This window comes from Manis pentadactyla, chromosome 4 (genome assembly GCF_030020395.1).
Source record: "Manis pentadactyla isolate mManPen7 chromosome 4, mManPen7.hap1, whole genome shotgun sequence".
In the NCBI taxonomy this organism is placed as follows: Eukaryota; Metazoa; Chordata; class Mammalia; order Pholidota; family Manidae; genus Manis; species Manis pentadactyla.
The window spans coordinates 7404258-7420532 of record NC_080022.1 but is presented as its reverse complement, the minus strand read 5'-3'; the positions used below and the strand labels follow the sequence as shown (position 1 = coordinate 7420532).

General features: G+C 34.6%; 1 protein-coding gene across 13 annotated transcripts in view; it reads right to left on the bottom strand.

Moving 5' to 3' along the window:
• The window catches only part of KIF1B (kinesin family member 1B), a 136987-nt gene that overhangs the window by 88876 nt on the left and 31836 nt on the right, over positions 1-16275 (bottom strand). For 8 of the 13 annotated variants that reach the window (XM_036925222.2, XM_057499702.1, XM_036925214.2 and 5 more), the window contains exons 3-10: positions 13839-13915; positions 12915-13094; positions 10675-10740; positions 6755-6933; positions 6063-6174; positions 3948-4025; positions 3177-3242; positions 2494-2511 (exon numbers count right to left, since the gene is read on the bottom strand). In XM_036925222.2, coding sequence (XP_036781117.1) covers positions 2494-2511; positions 3177-3242; positions 3948-4025; positions 6063-6174; positions 6755-6933; positions 10675-10740; positions 12915-13094; positions 13839-13915 — 776 coding nt within the window. The remainder of the gene's footprint in view (positions 1-2493; positions 2512-3176; positions 3243-3947; positions 4026-6062; positions 6175-6754; positions 6934-10674; positions 10741-12914; positions 13095-13838; positions 13916-16275) is intronic. The other 5 variants (XM_036925224.2, XM_036925213.2, XM_036925219.2 and 2 more) reach the window with 2 other exon arrangements.

The following is a 16275-nucleotide window of genomic DNA, read 5'->3' as shown; positions in this document are numbered from 1 at the left end:
AAGTTATACATTACACACATTTGGTTTCTTAATGGTAAATTATGCACCAAATAAACTCAACTATTAGAATTAGGACTCAAAGTAGTCTAAGAAAGTGATGTGATTTACTAATCTGGAGAGCTGTAAAGACTGCAAGATGAAATCTCTATATATCAAGAGTTTAATTGTACTGCTCTCACTAGGACTGTTCTCAATATCAATAGATAAAGTGAAAAGCACCAATGCAAAGCCAATGCTGAAATGGAGAAAATGGTGTCCTCTGAAAGTAAAAATAAATGTAAATGCTTTGCAGCTAATAGCTACTCCAATATCTGCAAGCTGACTACTGTTGTCCTGGTAACTTAAGAAGCTACTGAGAGGAAGGCCACTGAACATTCCCCAGCACTCAGCAGTTCTATATACCATTCCTGGTATAATCTGAGGTTAAATTAAACTAAGGATGATCTACTTCCTGTGAAAGCATATGTATTCAAAATAGGATTACTAAGTAACTGACCTCAGGTTTGTTCAGGAGGAAAGGAAGTAAAGTAGGCAAGTGGCACTTTAATTCCATCTCTTATCAAAACTGTCCCACATTCATCTCATCTCACTCCACCCACAGACACGTCCCACCAATTAGAAAGCTACCTTCCATGGCAGGTTCTATTTCTAAACTACAGAGGCCTTTAGGGAGCCTTAAACTTCAGTCAGTCATAGTTTAGGGTAACTTTCATTCCACTAGAAAATTTTTGAGGCCCACGACTTCAGTTTATCCTTTTCCAGTTTCAGTTTATCCCTACTGCACCTCAACACTCCACTTTGCCTATGGTTAGTACTGAAATTCTCCAAGATTTAAAGTGCACCAGTTACAATGACTACAAACAGTACTATAAAAATAAGCAGTGTCGGTATGCCAAAAAGGCTCTATTTTCATTTCTGTCAATTAAACTAAATTTAGGAGTAGCTAAATGAAGAAGCAAAATAGAACTTCAATCTTTTCCATTTGAAAATACCCCAGAATTTTAGCCATTTTGTATTTGCTTTCACATCCATGATTGTAAAAAATAAATGCCCTAGTAGTTACATACAAAACTTTACTTAGATAATTAATTTCTCTTAAAAAAAATATTAGTAAGTGTGGATGGTAATAATCCCATTTCTCTCCCCAGTGGAAATAATAATACATCTTAATTCACCAAAAATTATGTTTGTTCCAGAAATACAAAAATTTATGTCTGATTTGTTATAGTTATGACAGATGCAAACTACTAAACTGAGTTTTACAAAACACTATGAAAAATCTTTTGCAAATTATTGTGGCACAGAGCAATGCAGGAAACATACAGATATAAACTTTGTAAACTTTTCCTTTGGTTGATATGGATGTTAACAGACAAGCAAGTAAGTTGGAATGGTCACTAAGTTTTAACAGTCTTCCGGTTCTGGGTCCTAAAATTAGATGTTTAAAGAATATCCACACATGTATAATACCAAAGAGCAGAATGATTTTAAATCTAAAGCAGTTTTTTCCAATAAGAGAAAAAAAGAAAAAGGGCATTTCTTTTTATGAAATTATTCTTTCAAGTAGAGATTAAACAAATCTGTATTTTTTTTAATATTTAAAAATATGAGTATAAAGAATTTCTATGCAGACATTGCCTCTATTCCCAATATTATTCATGTGACTCAGAACTGTTAATGTTCTTTCATGCAAAGAGTACAAATTTTAGAGCATTTGTATAGAAATACAAGGAAGAGAAAAATCTATTGTATTTGGATTTAAAAAGATGCAAGTAGTATGTTTTCTAAATGCAGTTAGAAGTTTAACTGCCTTCATCTTACTACATTGATGGACAGTGACTGCAGTGGGGTATGGGGTGAACTCGATAATATGGGTGAATGTAGTAACCACATTGTTTTTCTTGTGAAACCTTCATAAGAGTGTATAAAAATGATACCTTAATAAAAATAATAATGATAAAATAAAATAAAAGGACTAACTGCCTTCACTTTATGTATAACCAAAGAATAGAAAATTTTTTTTCAATTTGAAAGACTTTCATGATAGGCAACAAGGTAATACAAAGAGGTTTAAGAAAAATATACTAATAATTTCAAGAAGACGTCTATGTTTTAGAATGGTACCCTTAAGAAATTTCTTTTATTGCCTTTTTAAGAGGTTTATAGGGGACTTTCAAGCCACAGTCCTACAGATCACCAAGAGAAACATTACACGGTGACACCACGTAGAAGCTTCCTCAAATTTCCCTTTTGTTCCTTTATTCTGAATTTCTTCCCCAAAGCACATCATGTTCCCCAAATTAATTTTGGTGTGAAGTCTCATGACTTATGGTCACCTAAATAAACTGGGAATTCTAAATTCCAGAGTCAGAAAACAAACTTTTTTTAATCCATTCCTATTTATACCTCCATACATCCTGCTGAAGATTTAAAAGCATCACAATTGATTCTACAACTAGTTCATAGTTCATTTCTACCAAAGTCCAACTGTACCTTGCTGGTGCAGTTATCCTACAGATGAAAGCATTTAGAAGAGAGAATGAGAACACAGGATAAGCCGCCAAATACAAAATATTTTATTTAAACTCTAAGTCATAAATTTAATATGACTTCTCAGGGACAAGCAAGAAAGCATTTAATTGTTTTTAAGAATTCAAATAAGGTATTAAATTATAGCAAACAAAGACTAGAAACCTCCTTAGCTCTAAGCTAAATAATGAAGCCCCTCATACAAAAATTGTTTCAGTTTCAGTGTTCCACTGTTAAGGAATAAGAAAGAATAAAACTTTTAAAAAATATATCATTGGCCCCCAATTCAACAGCATTCATCAAGGCAAACTGCTCAAAATACTCCAAAAGGTACTATATCCTACTTGGTTTTTATAAGAGCTATGAAATAAAATTCAAACAAGTAGTGAAACTTCGGTCTTTGTAAGGAACTTGTTTTTACTCTAGCCTTTAGAGATTTAGCCATTCTTTCATTCTCCTCAATCTTTTACATTCGGTACAAAGTCAAAGTGTGTTATACCTAGTATCTTATCTGAAAAGCTCTAAAAAGAGAAAGGCAAGATTACATAAAAGGGCCAGAAAAGGACAGCCTTCATAAACAACCATAAAATACTTTCAAGTATATTTATTGAACAAATTTTCCCTTACAATGAAGTATTAACACTTACCACCTCTGCCAAGGCTGAAATGACTTTGCCCAGGGTTGTGAGAGACTTATTAATATTTGCTCCTTCCTGAAATCAATACCAAACATGAAAGAATTATGAAGGATGAACAATTTTTACTACTGCCATATCATATATAATACATAAAATACAATTAGCCATATACTAGTATTATTTATTTATGACCACAAGTTCTAAAAACCTCCTTCAATCCTCAATCTCTCCTCCTCTCCACTTGATGAATGCTGGGACCACATGCCTAACTCACAACCCTAAAGTATCTTTAGGTTGTCTGTACTCCAAAAACTTACAGATGCAGCCTTCATCCTAAAACTTACCACCATGAGATTTCTACTCTTGTTAAGCACATCTCTAGAGAAGCTCATGCTTGTTCTCATATATGGATCTTCTGTATCCTTTCCCTTTACTGTCTTTACTATTCAAATTCTGCCTTTTCCTCAAAATACAATACAGCTCTCACCTGGAGGCTAAAGTCCTCCTTACCTATCATGTTAAGTAATTTAACATTTCATTGAAGTTACAGAGAAGATGGCAAAATTTTCTAAAAGATTCTGTGGACCATGTGGTCTCTATCACCATTTCTCTACTATTGTAGCACAAAAACAGCCATCAAAAACACATAAACAAGGAAATATAGCCATATCCCAATAAAATTTAATTTACAACAACAGACAGTGGGCCGATTTGGCCATAGTTTGTGACTTACGTTACAGAACACCTATTAACTAAGCATTTGTTTGCTAAAATAAATACCTTTAATCGAGTCCCTTTGGCACCAGTTGAATCAGCTCGTTCACTTCCTGCGAGGTCCACCAAGCTGATTTTACTGACCTGGTAAAGAACAGTAATTGGCGCAACTCAAAAATAAGCAAGACAGAAGTAGAAAACATTTAGAGGCAGGAAATTAAGAGAGTAACGCATGGAGAAGACTAAAAATATTAACTAGGGCTCTTACACATGGTTTAAGACAAGAAAGACAATGTATACTGTAGTCAATTTAAAGAGCACGCACAGAAGTTCATAGCAATTATGTCGGTTCAAAATAAGTAACTGTAACATAAACATGACATATTTTACAATAGTAAGTCATAAAAAATATATAAAACTCATTAACCCATTAAATGGCATGTTAAAAATGAAGCTTCCAGGAACTGGAACTCACATGCTGCTGATGGGAATGTAAAATGAAACAATCACTTTGGAAACCAGTTTGACAGATTCTTAAGAAGCTAAACATAGAGCCACCATAAGTCTACCATCCTATTGTTAGGTATTTACCAAAAGAAACAAGAACAAATATCCACACAAAGGCTTGTACACAAATGTTTACAGCATCTTCATTTCTAAGGATCAAAAACTGCAAACACCCATCAACAGATGAATTAATGGGCGAAGTGTGATATATCTATACATTGGAACACTAATTAGCAATGAAAATGAATGAACTACTGATACAACACAGATGAAACTCAAAATCATATGCTAAGTGACAGAAGCCAAGCAAAAACAGTGAAAACCACATTTATGTAAAATTCTAGAAAATGTAAACAAATCTATAATGACAAAAACATTTATCAGGGATTGCCTGAGGATGGGTGGAATAAGGGATATAGTTATTTACAAAGTGGCATGAGGTAACTTTCAGGATCACAGAAATGTTCATTATCTGGCTTGTGATACTGGTTTTATAGGTACATTCATTTGTGATCTAATTTTATACTTCAAATATGAATGGTTTATTTTACATCAATAACATCTCAATAAAGTTGTTCAAAATAAAGCTTCAGGGAAGTTTAGACAAAATTATCTAAAATAGATTATCAAGAAGCTATGGTTATGGGGTTAACATCATTATTTTTGTACTGACACCATGGAAGAAAGGAAAAACACGCTTTCACATAGGATAGTCCCTGGTGCCTTCAAACCAATACTGACTGCTAATTAGCATTAATATTTTAATCTCTGGCTAAGTAATATCAAATTATTTGATCACCTATATGAAGAGTATATTTTAAAAAATAATTTTCAGCTAAAAACTAGTCACCATGTAAAAGGTGATTCTTGTTTTATTGATCACTGGAATCATAAAATCCTCAGTTTATAAGGCAAAGGATCTTTTATAACTGCCAATAAATTTAACTTTAGATTAAAAAATCCAGCTGTGTGCTACACTTAGGAATGTAGGCAGAGTAGAATTCAACATAAATTTGTTATTAACAATAACAATAAAATTAACATTTATTGAGTGGCTACTCTGTACCAGGCACTTAGCCTATATTAACACTTCATCCTGGTAACAATCCTATGAGGTTAGGGAAACTGAGGCACAAAGAGGTTACGTAACTTCCCCAAGGTAACACTGCTGAAAAGTGGCAGAGCAAGGATCTGAAGCCAGCAGTTTAATTACAAAGTTTACCCCATTTAACTACTGTAGAAAATGATAAACAAGCAAAGATATTTGAAGAACATCCAAACTGCTATGCAGTTTTTTATTTTCCAAGAATAAAACATATCTTGCCTGCTTAATCATTTGCTTGAACACTGAATCCCACAGTAACATTATGAGAGCTCAAAAAAATATTACATGCACCACAAAGCTAATAAGGTAATTAAGAGTTTCCACTTAAAAAGAAAAGGAAAGATATTCTCCCCACGGAAGTGCTTCACTCTCTTGCATAGTTTTTGAGACCCAAAGTCCTGGATTGTTTTTTCTTAATCCTACTTTCCATCTTGTAATTTCACTTACAAACCCATGTCATTAAATAAATAAGGTAACTTTCCTCCCTTCCACAAGATGCACAGGGTAGCAGGGACAGCTGAAAATCCCTGTTTTACACAACTCAAGACCAGAGACTATAGTTCTCTTACCTTCTCAGTGGAAAGGTTGGTCTCAGTATCATGTTTCTTCTGGGTGAAAACAATGGTAAATACAGCGTGGGAACGGCTACTTGTTTCATTCATGTTGGTAGCTGCCACTGTCCTAAATAAACATAAAGGTGACACGTGATAATGGAATTATCAGATGAAAGTTAAAATGGACAGCAGGTTTCACATTATAAGGACAATTACAAGCAACTGCTTTAAACGTATTCACAGACTACAAGATTCTCACTTACATAAATTGCTCTGAATATACCTTGTGAACCTATCACGTTACCCTCCAATTCCAAAGGCACCCCATAAGAATCATTTTTATACCCCAGTTGTCCCTTTAGAAACCACTGAGGCATTTAATTTTTATTCTTTATTATGTGCTCATTTATTCCAGAATCAATTAATTACTACAACAGTACATGATAACCAACATTTTACCATGGATTGATCAAATCCTAATAGAACTTAACCAAAGTTCTAACATGTTTCAGCAGTGCATTGTTTGATGAGGAGAAAGACAACAAGTATGTTGAAGCCCTTACTTCCCCAGCATAGCCAAAGGATCAGAGAACTCCACAATTAAAGCAAATTTCATAGCTATAAATGTGGTCTTGAACCCTTAACCAGGAACAAAGGGCCTCAAAATGTGCCAAAGACCTCAGATATCAGTCTGTTTCCTAACATACCTGGCTTTGTTCCCAGCATCCATGAGGTCAGCAATATCCGTGTAGGAAGTGACTGCCAACTTTGACAGGTCCTCCACATATGGGCCAAGAAGTGGGTGTTCACGCACACGCAAATTACCCTTGTTTTTTGGATTCAGCAAATCTCGTACTCTTTCACAGTAAATTTCCATGTAGCTCACCTAGGGGCAAATTATTACCTCTTTAAAGGACTTGGAAAAAGAAATCCTATACATTAAAAAGACTGTTTTAAACTTTAATTAAAAGCTGTACAAGTAGGAATCAGAGACCTTACAAAGTGAAGTCCCACAGTTCTAGTGTCTTCAATCCTTTAACAGTATGCACAGATATTACTGCATAGTTAGTACCAGCCTTCTGACTTTCTCAGGAAGGAAAAGAAGGTAAACAGGCTATCCTGACAGACAGTAGCTGCTACTTGTGTTAGGCAGAAAAAAGATAATTTTTATTATCTTTTAATTAGTTATTAGTATTAGTATTAGTATTTTTTTAATGTATCTGTTATCAATAATTGGGGATTACAGTGAGGTTACTCCAAAAGCTTGGAAAAGGGGTTTCTATTAGGAACAGTATCAATATCCTGGAGCAGCGATGACACAAGAAACACTAATACCTTACGACCAATCACACTGTGACTGATTATGGACAAAAACCTATCTACCAGAGGGGTGAGGATAGGTGAGCATGGACTCGATTATGTGGTGGGACCTATCCAAGTCTTGTGGGGGAAGAGGAAGCTTCAGACAATACACTTCATGCATTCTTGTCCCATCAGCAGGACCATTCCTATCATGGAGATCGCCATCATTTCTTCACTGAGGCAATTAACCATTTAATTTGTCTGATCAACTCCTCTCTAATTCCATGTTCACCAAAACCCAGTAAGGTTCCAATAGAGGCCTGCCCACAGAAAGATAATATACCAGGCTTGCTAATGTGACTGTTGATCTGGGTAACGGTTCTTCTTCAGGGGAAAGAAACAAACAAGGCAGTTTCCTAACAGTCAAATGAGCTTCACTCCAGAGTCTGACTTTGAAGGATATTTCTGTTCTGGATTTATCCATAATATCAGACTTCTAAGCAAACAAGGCTCTGCCGTTGGATAAATTCACCACAATAAGCCCCTATGATGCTTCCCTAGGAATCAGAAACTTCTGAATCAGCTAGCTACTCAGGTATACAATATAACTTCTGCATTTTTTCAACTTCAAATTTCCATAGACACAATTTCAGAGTATCTGAAATAGAACATTAGCTCCATTTCTATTGCCCTTTTCTTTCACTCACTCTCTGTGACTGTATTTTAAAATCAGTTTAAATATTGAGAATCCTCAAAGATAAAGTAATTGGTCCATTATGATAGTAAAGAAAAAAGACAACAAATATTCTTCCTTAAAGCAGGGCATCCTAGAAAGTGATATGGTACTTTAATCACCCTCATGTACTTAAACTTGCACATACAATCCTGAGTCCCAGGAAGACACAGCAGGCCCCCACTTATTTGCAGTTTTGCTCTCTGAGGTTTCAGTTATCCATGGTCATTTAGGTGCCAGAAACAGATGATTTTCCTTCCCTTATGATCAGAAGCTCACCACTAGCCTAACATACATCACAATGCCTATGTAATTCACCTGACTTCATCTCATCACACAGGCAATTTATCACCTCATATCATCACAAGAAGGGTATAACAAGATATTTTGAGAAAGACCAGATCCATGTAACTTTTACTACAGTATTATATTGTTATAACTGTTCTATCTTATTATTACTAATTGTTGTTAATATCTTACTGTGCCTAATTTATAAATTAAACTTCATCATAGGTATGGACATAAAGGAAAAAACATAATATACATATAGGTTTTGGTACTATCCACAGTTTCAGGCATATCCAAGACAGGAATACTCCTGTCTTGGAATATATCCCCTGCAGATAAGGGGTGGGGGGGGCACTGTATTGTATCTTCTTGGAAAAGTTGCTGTCCCTTTTCACACAGGTGTGAGACTAAGAGGACCCAAGAAACCTTGGGTAAAGGTTGGTGTGCTTCACCACTGGTTCTCTAATATACATGCAAATTCTTCTAAAGCCATCACTGTTTCTTTTACTTCTGAACTAACCATTACAAACCCCACTTCACAAATTCAATTCACTGAACACCATTATCTCCCAGGCCTTTTCTAGGCACTTGGCATACATCAGTAAATAAAACAAAAGATCCCTGCCTAAGTGAGCTTAAGATTCTAATACAAGATATTGAAAATAAACAACATAAAAAAACAAGTAAAATTATGAAGTAGGTTAGTATATGATGAGTACTATGGAGAAAAAAGAATAGGGCAAGAGAGATCAAGACTGCTAGGGTGTAGTATTAAATAAGGTGGTCAAGGTAAGTGTCACTGAGAGGGTAAGACTGCAGTGAAAGACTTTGAAGGTGAAAAACTTAAATGAAAAAGATACCCAGGGGAAGAAAAATTCAAGCAGAAGAAAAAGTAAATGCAAAGGCTCTGAAGAATGTTTCTGGTGTGTTCCCGAAACAGCAACAAGGCCAGTGTAGCTGGACCAGAGTAAATAAGGGAGAGAAGCAGAAGGGGTTAAAGTCCCACAAATGTAAGGAACCACAGTATGCCTAGGGGTCTACACTGCACTCTAAATAAGCCTGTGAACTCTGACTTATACAAAAGAAAATGGCATCTCCTTTAATTACCTATATGTTCAAAAAATTCTGTCACCCCCCCAACCTTTGAATTTATTTAAAATTTGTGCTATTTTAATAAAAATAATCAAACTCTACTGAATTTCCATGTGATACATTTAGCATTCAAAAATGAATAGTTATGGAATGAGACAAGCTATTTAGAGAATTCATTTTAACAAAAAATATTTTTAGAGCAGCACATTCCCCTTTTGGTGAATGATAGTCACAAGGCAGAATTCTTTAAAATTTATGAACTTATGCAACACTTTACAGGTAAAGAAAAAACCCAAAGCAGCTAAGTGAGTCAACTAGGAATTGTGGAAGACCTATGGAAAATCACAACATATACATAATAAGAAAAGTCAAGAGTTTGTGTAAAATACAGTTTATTTGCTCAGAACAAAAGGCTCATCATAACAGAACCCTTTAATAATTTCAAGTACTATGAAATTGAATGCCAAAAACGGGGTGTGTGAAACACACTTTATAAAGCACATACAAAAAGTGGGACTGTTTATCAAACAAACCAATGTATATAATGTAATTCTACAGACCTCTCCTTGAAAGAGCTGATATATACTGGATGGAGAATAACTTCCTAACATTATAAAAAATTATAAATGGGTGAGGAGGAGAGAAGAGATTTGATTATATCTTTAAAACCTATGCCTGTAAAATATCATTATTAATATTATTAAAGAGGGAAGAGTTCATACAAATGAGTAAGAAAAACATTGCAATTCTAAAATGTAAACAGGCACATGTGTAATTTACAAGATGTTCAACCACATTAATCATAAAAGAAATTCTAACTGAAACAAGAGTGAGAAATTTTCCCTTATCAAATTGGCAAAGATTAAAAAATAATACTACATGCTGGCAAGAGTACATGACTGCATATACACCTCCTGATGGGACTGAAAACCAGTACAGCCTTGCTTTTAAAAGGCCTTTTGGCAATTCAAATGTATTCTCTGACAAACCAAGATTACAAACAAAGGAAATAACTGAAAACGAAGCCACAGACCTATAAACAAGGATTCAGCTGCAACATTATTTATTACAACCAAAACTTAGAAATAGCCTAAAAGCAGAAAATTGGGAGAACGGTTAAGTGATCTATAGTCATAATTTGAGACCATTTAAAAGTAACCTTTGAGGGAAAGGAGGACAAAATCCTTTCATTTTAACCCACGGTGTACTCACCTCCACAGAGTAAGACATTTCTTCATTACAGTTGTCATTGATTTTCTCAAATAGTTCTTCACATAACTACAGAAATGAATGAGGGAATAGCGTAAGCAGAGAAGTGCCAAGTTACCTGTGAGTGCTGAACTAAATGCCAGATCCCTGTCTCTTTCCTTCTCAAAACATTAACAGCATGAACATCAAAGGTGAATGCTTTGAATGAAATAGAAGGAAAGTTCTCAATGCATTTGTGTCATCTAGTCTTTATATTCTCCCTCAACAATAGCATCTCAATGTTTCTTTAGAAAGAAAGCCACATTTAGGGGAAGAGGAGGAATTCTGTCTCTTCTGGTGTTAAGTCACTAGCACATGTAAGTTATGTGCATTCAACCCTTCATACTATATACTAGAAGAACTGTGCCTCTACTATCAGTATTATTATTGCAGCAGTAAAACTATTAAACTACACTTTACACACATAGTATTTATTAATACATAAACTTTATCATAACTTGTCACTTACTATACACATTATAGATTTACACACACATATAGAGACTGCATACCATTTGAAGGGAGTAAACGAAGGTATTTTCAAGAATAATTTTGACTCTGTAAAATTTTCCCTTTACCTCTGTCTTAAGATTCCAACCTCTTTATGAGAGGCTACTTTACACTGACACTTTCAAAAGAAAACATTAACTTTCTAGATTAGGAAAATTACAAAATTTCACACTCTCCTATCCTTTAAATTCATTTAAAATATGTAGTATTTTAATAAAAGTAATTAATATAAATAGACTGAATTTTCATTTGCTATACATTTACTATTAAGGCAATCAATATACATTTGGAAAATGAACTGTATGTTCATGATTCTCTAGAAATCTAAATAGAATTTAAAATTTATTATAAATGACAGTTTCTAAATAAATCTTTTTAAAAATTCATGCTTCTGCATTAAATAAAATTTTCTAAAATTCTATCAGAAGAAATACATATGTAATTATATATAAGGATCCCAATAGCCAACAAATTAAAGGAGAAGAGAAAGTAAGTGTGGTAATGGAGTAAAATAAATATAACTGTTTAGTATAACTTGCTATAATCTACAATTATTGTTTACTGAACGTATTACATAGTAGTAAAAACAGAGTCTAGAACAGCCTTGCCTGCATTTGGATCCTAGCTATGCCACTTACCAGGGCAAGTGACATGAACTCTCAGTGTCTATTTTCTCATTTGTAAAACGAGGGCAACAAGAACATTTACCTCTTAGAGTCATATGAGGATTACATGAGTTAATATTGTAAAGCACTTAGACCTGTGTTTGGTGTATGGTAAGTGCTACATAATGTTTTCTCTAATTGGTATTATAATTATTGCCATTACTATATATAAAGAAGATCTATTCCCAAATATATGTCCTAATACAGACATATTTTTTACAGAAAAAAAAATATGCTAGCATGTTCATTTTTTCTGAAAATTTCTTAATCTAGCAATAATTAAGCATTTCAATTATAACTTATTTAACATTATAGTCCAAATAGCCCATTAGAAAAAGTAATTACTGCTCCCTTATGTATGCTACTCTCAGAATATAGTCACACTAGGCCTACAGCAAAAGAACACTTTAAAATTAATCCCAAATGCCATTAATAAAAGTAAACTACATTCCCCTTATTAACAAAAGAAGGCCCTTGTAATACCTATGTCACAATTCTAGTGCATTCCCAAAGATCACAAGACTAACTGCCCTAAAAAAAGAATTATCAGACTAGTCAGGCTTAAAGTGATAGTACTAAATTAATGAGATCAAAGGAAGGTATCTTTTATAAGGTAATCAAAAACCAAAATAATCACATTCTTAAGAGATGTTCTATATATGGAACTTGGAAAAAAATATCAGACCAAAAATATTCACTGTTGTCCTGAGGACTCAGAACAAAACCTGATACATACTATCTCTTAATTTTAAGAAGCTGATAACACTAAAGATAAAATAGCATGACATGGGTATAGTGGAAAAACCTTTACAAAATGTCAGCTTCCCACCTTTAATGACAGACATGCACACATGTCAGTCTTTTCCATCAGACTCTTAGCTCCTTTGAGGAAAAAGAACAGACGATTCATCTTTGTGCCTTATATAGGATAGTCCCTGAATAAACATTTGCTAAATAAAAATAATTATTAAAGCAACTGAGGTCTAATAATATTAATAAACACAGATTTTTCACTGTTTTGTTTTTTACCTGTGGAATGATGCCAGCCTGGCTCTCTTCTTGTTTACCCATCATTGTATAAGATTTCCCAGCACCAGTCTGCCCATAGGCAAAAATACAGACATTATATCCCTCAAAGGCATGTAAGAGCATTTCCTTTCCAATGTCATTGTACACGCGGTTTTGAGATGCAAAACAGGGATCTTCAGGCTGCAATGATTAAAAAGAGAAATAAATGGCATTTTATTCATACTCTTTTCTATGATTATCTCATTACTGCTATAATAAAAATGTTTGGAATCACAGTAGTCACCTAAAGTATACTATACATTTTTAAAGTCCCCCTATACAGTTTATTTTCCTCACTGAACACATACATATGCACACTACTAGTGTCATCCAGGTCAGCAAAACATGAAAATACCTAAGTGAAATTACCTGACTCGATTACATTCCCTTTCCCATACCCTTAAAAGTATCACTCTTCCATTTACAGGGAGCTCCAAGAAAATTTTCTAAGTAGAAAATGTGGTCTAAAGATCAAAGGTCAGGTCCACATATACTTTGAACTCACTCCACTTAGTGTAGTTATTTCTCAATAAACACAGCTTTCAGTGAGGAATGTTTCCAGCCCCTTTCATGGGCCCTTCCCATGGCAATTAGGCTTTGTCAATAGGTTAAAACACCTCCTACTTCAACAAAAAATAGGAAGAAAAGAACAAAAACCACACAACAAAGAGATGCAGAAGCAAAGTCTAGTTTAGAAACAACCCCTAGAAGCCAGCAAGATTCAGGGTCCAGTCAAAATAAGAGTACTGATTCTGTAGTACCTTTTCAGTAGGTACTGAGGGAAGGGCCCTACCCTCCCTTTTCCTAAGATGCTGATTATCTTCAGTTTTCCTCATGGGCCTGCAGGCACACTGTTCTACTACACTGCACCGTGAGAACACTCACCGAGGTATGAGACCAGTAAGAGTAGTCGAAGCTGAAGGACTTTGGAGCTTCCTTTGGGTTCTTTGGGTTAATAATACCTAGAGAATGAAAATGTTTTGATTTTATAAATCACTGTTACATGTTCTTTAGCTCAACATGATAAGTTCAAAACATCCAAATCAGTAAATTCATACCACTGAATCTAAACAGGGCAATCAAAAACAAAATCATCACATTTTTAATTGGTAGGATTTATATATAGAACTTGCAAAGAAACAAACCAACGGCTAACCAGGTGTCTCCAGAATTCAGAAAAGAGCCTGATATACACAGCAGCTGCTCATTAAGCAAGCCTAGGTAAGTTAGCAGCCAAAATTTGGAAACAGGCCATTTTACTATTTCAAGGTGCTTCATAGGCTTGAACTATGAACACATCGGAAATAAAAATTAAAAAATTACTGAATTAACCTAACCATTATTTGAAATAAAATTTTTTAAAGATCATATCTACTTCAGAATAAGCATTTGTAATGAAGCATTCACTGAAAAGATAATCTTACTTCTAAAATCCACAGTTGTTAATAACTAATACCTATGTTATTATATATGTATATCTGTGCATGTGTATGTATATGTGTGTATACAATGGAGTCACAGACCATTAAATTATTTGTAGAATGTTATAAACAGTAAAATTACTTTTTGACTGAAAAGCATTAAGTCTCACTGTCCATATTAAAAGTAATTTCTCATATGATTAATCCAGTCACACTACCCTCCAGGGACTGACTGAACACTGAATCTCTTCCTTTTTCCTACACGCAAAGCTTTAGCACCTCATATTTCACATGGAATAGAAGAATCTTTACAACATGTGGTCATGAAATCTCCTCAAAGACCAGACATCCCAACCAATCCACTTATCTAAGGAAGGGCCACATCCCAGGCTATCAGTGAGATCGGGATTAAAAAATAAATCTGTCCAGGGCAGCTGCTGCTCAGGACACAAATAGCAACAGTTGCCCGGGTGCTTAGTTCTCTCTTTTGCTGGATTCCACTGCATATGGCCCCACACTTACATTTCAACCTCACATGCTGACAGAGTATTATTAAGGCTCACACTGCACGTAACATGTGACAAGGAGACATAGTTCTAGAAAGAACATCTCCTGACACACAAATGGTAACTAAGTAAGAAGTGTGCTTCTAACCAAAAGTCACTATGTGTAAGATTTAATATAAATAATAGCCAATATTCAGGGAACACTTACTCTGAACTGTAAGTACTTCCTGCGTACAAGCCTATTCAATACTCCCAACCACTCAAAAAGGGAGATGTTTTACTGTCCCCATGTTATTGATAAGGAAACCATAGCAAAGAGGTTAAATAACTTATGAAAGGCTACAGAGCTAGCTGGTGGCGATCTGGGATGTGAACTTAGGGAGCCTGGCTCCAGAGCTCACATTCTTAGCCAAGACACCCCTCATTCAAATGTTTATACCCTACACACAGCAATCCCAAGGCAAACCCAGTAAGGCACTTTTATGCATATGGATACATACGTTTATGTGTATGTGTATGTATACGACTACTCCTCTAAAACTATATCACAGGCATTCTTTTTTTTAAAATTTTTTATTAAAGTATTATTGATATACACTCTTATGAAGGTTTCACATGAAAAAGCAATGTGGTTACTTCATTTACCCATATTATCAAGTCCCCACCCATACCCCAATGCAGTCACTGTCCATCAGTGTAGTAAGATGGCCACAGATTCACTGTTTGTATCACAGGCATTCTTTAAAACCCTCCTTAACCCATTTATAACTTGGAACTGTAATTACAATTCTTAAAAGATGAAAGACCACACACACACTCTATCAAGAAAACAGAAATTAGTGTCATACTGCATGAATCAGATCACAGGTTTCAGTCGCTCAGCAATAAAGACAATGAACAGATGTAGAATGTGACCTCTGAACTAGTCTTTGCCACTCAAAAACAGGGTTAAAATAAACATTTTCTAACCTCTAGGAAATCTGTTGCCATAAAACTTTTAAGCCATGTATCATTCAGTCTTTTAGCTACTCACTGGTGTTACCAATTCTGCTAAGAACAACTCAAGAAAGAGTGTTTTCAGATCCTACCCCTTTGTTCTCTTGTCCCTAGTAAAGAAAAAAAAAAAGAAACAAAAACTACACCTGTCAGTAATTTCCTTGATTCAAATGAAATCCTTTTCCTCTTCCTCAATATTCCCTTACCCCAGATCTTTGAAACTTCTGAAACTAATAAATTTTCCTAACTTCCAGCTTCAAAACCAAGCTGCCTTTTAAATAACTACTTCCAGACATTTTTAACACATCAAGTAAATCAAAATATAATTTTAAAGATCTATTTATACAATAGTTACATTAAGATTAAATTTACCCACAATATTTAGAAGATTTTAATTCC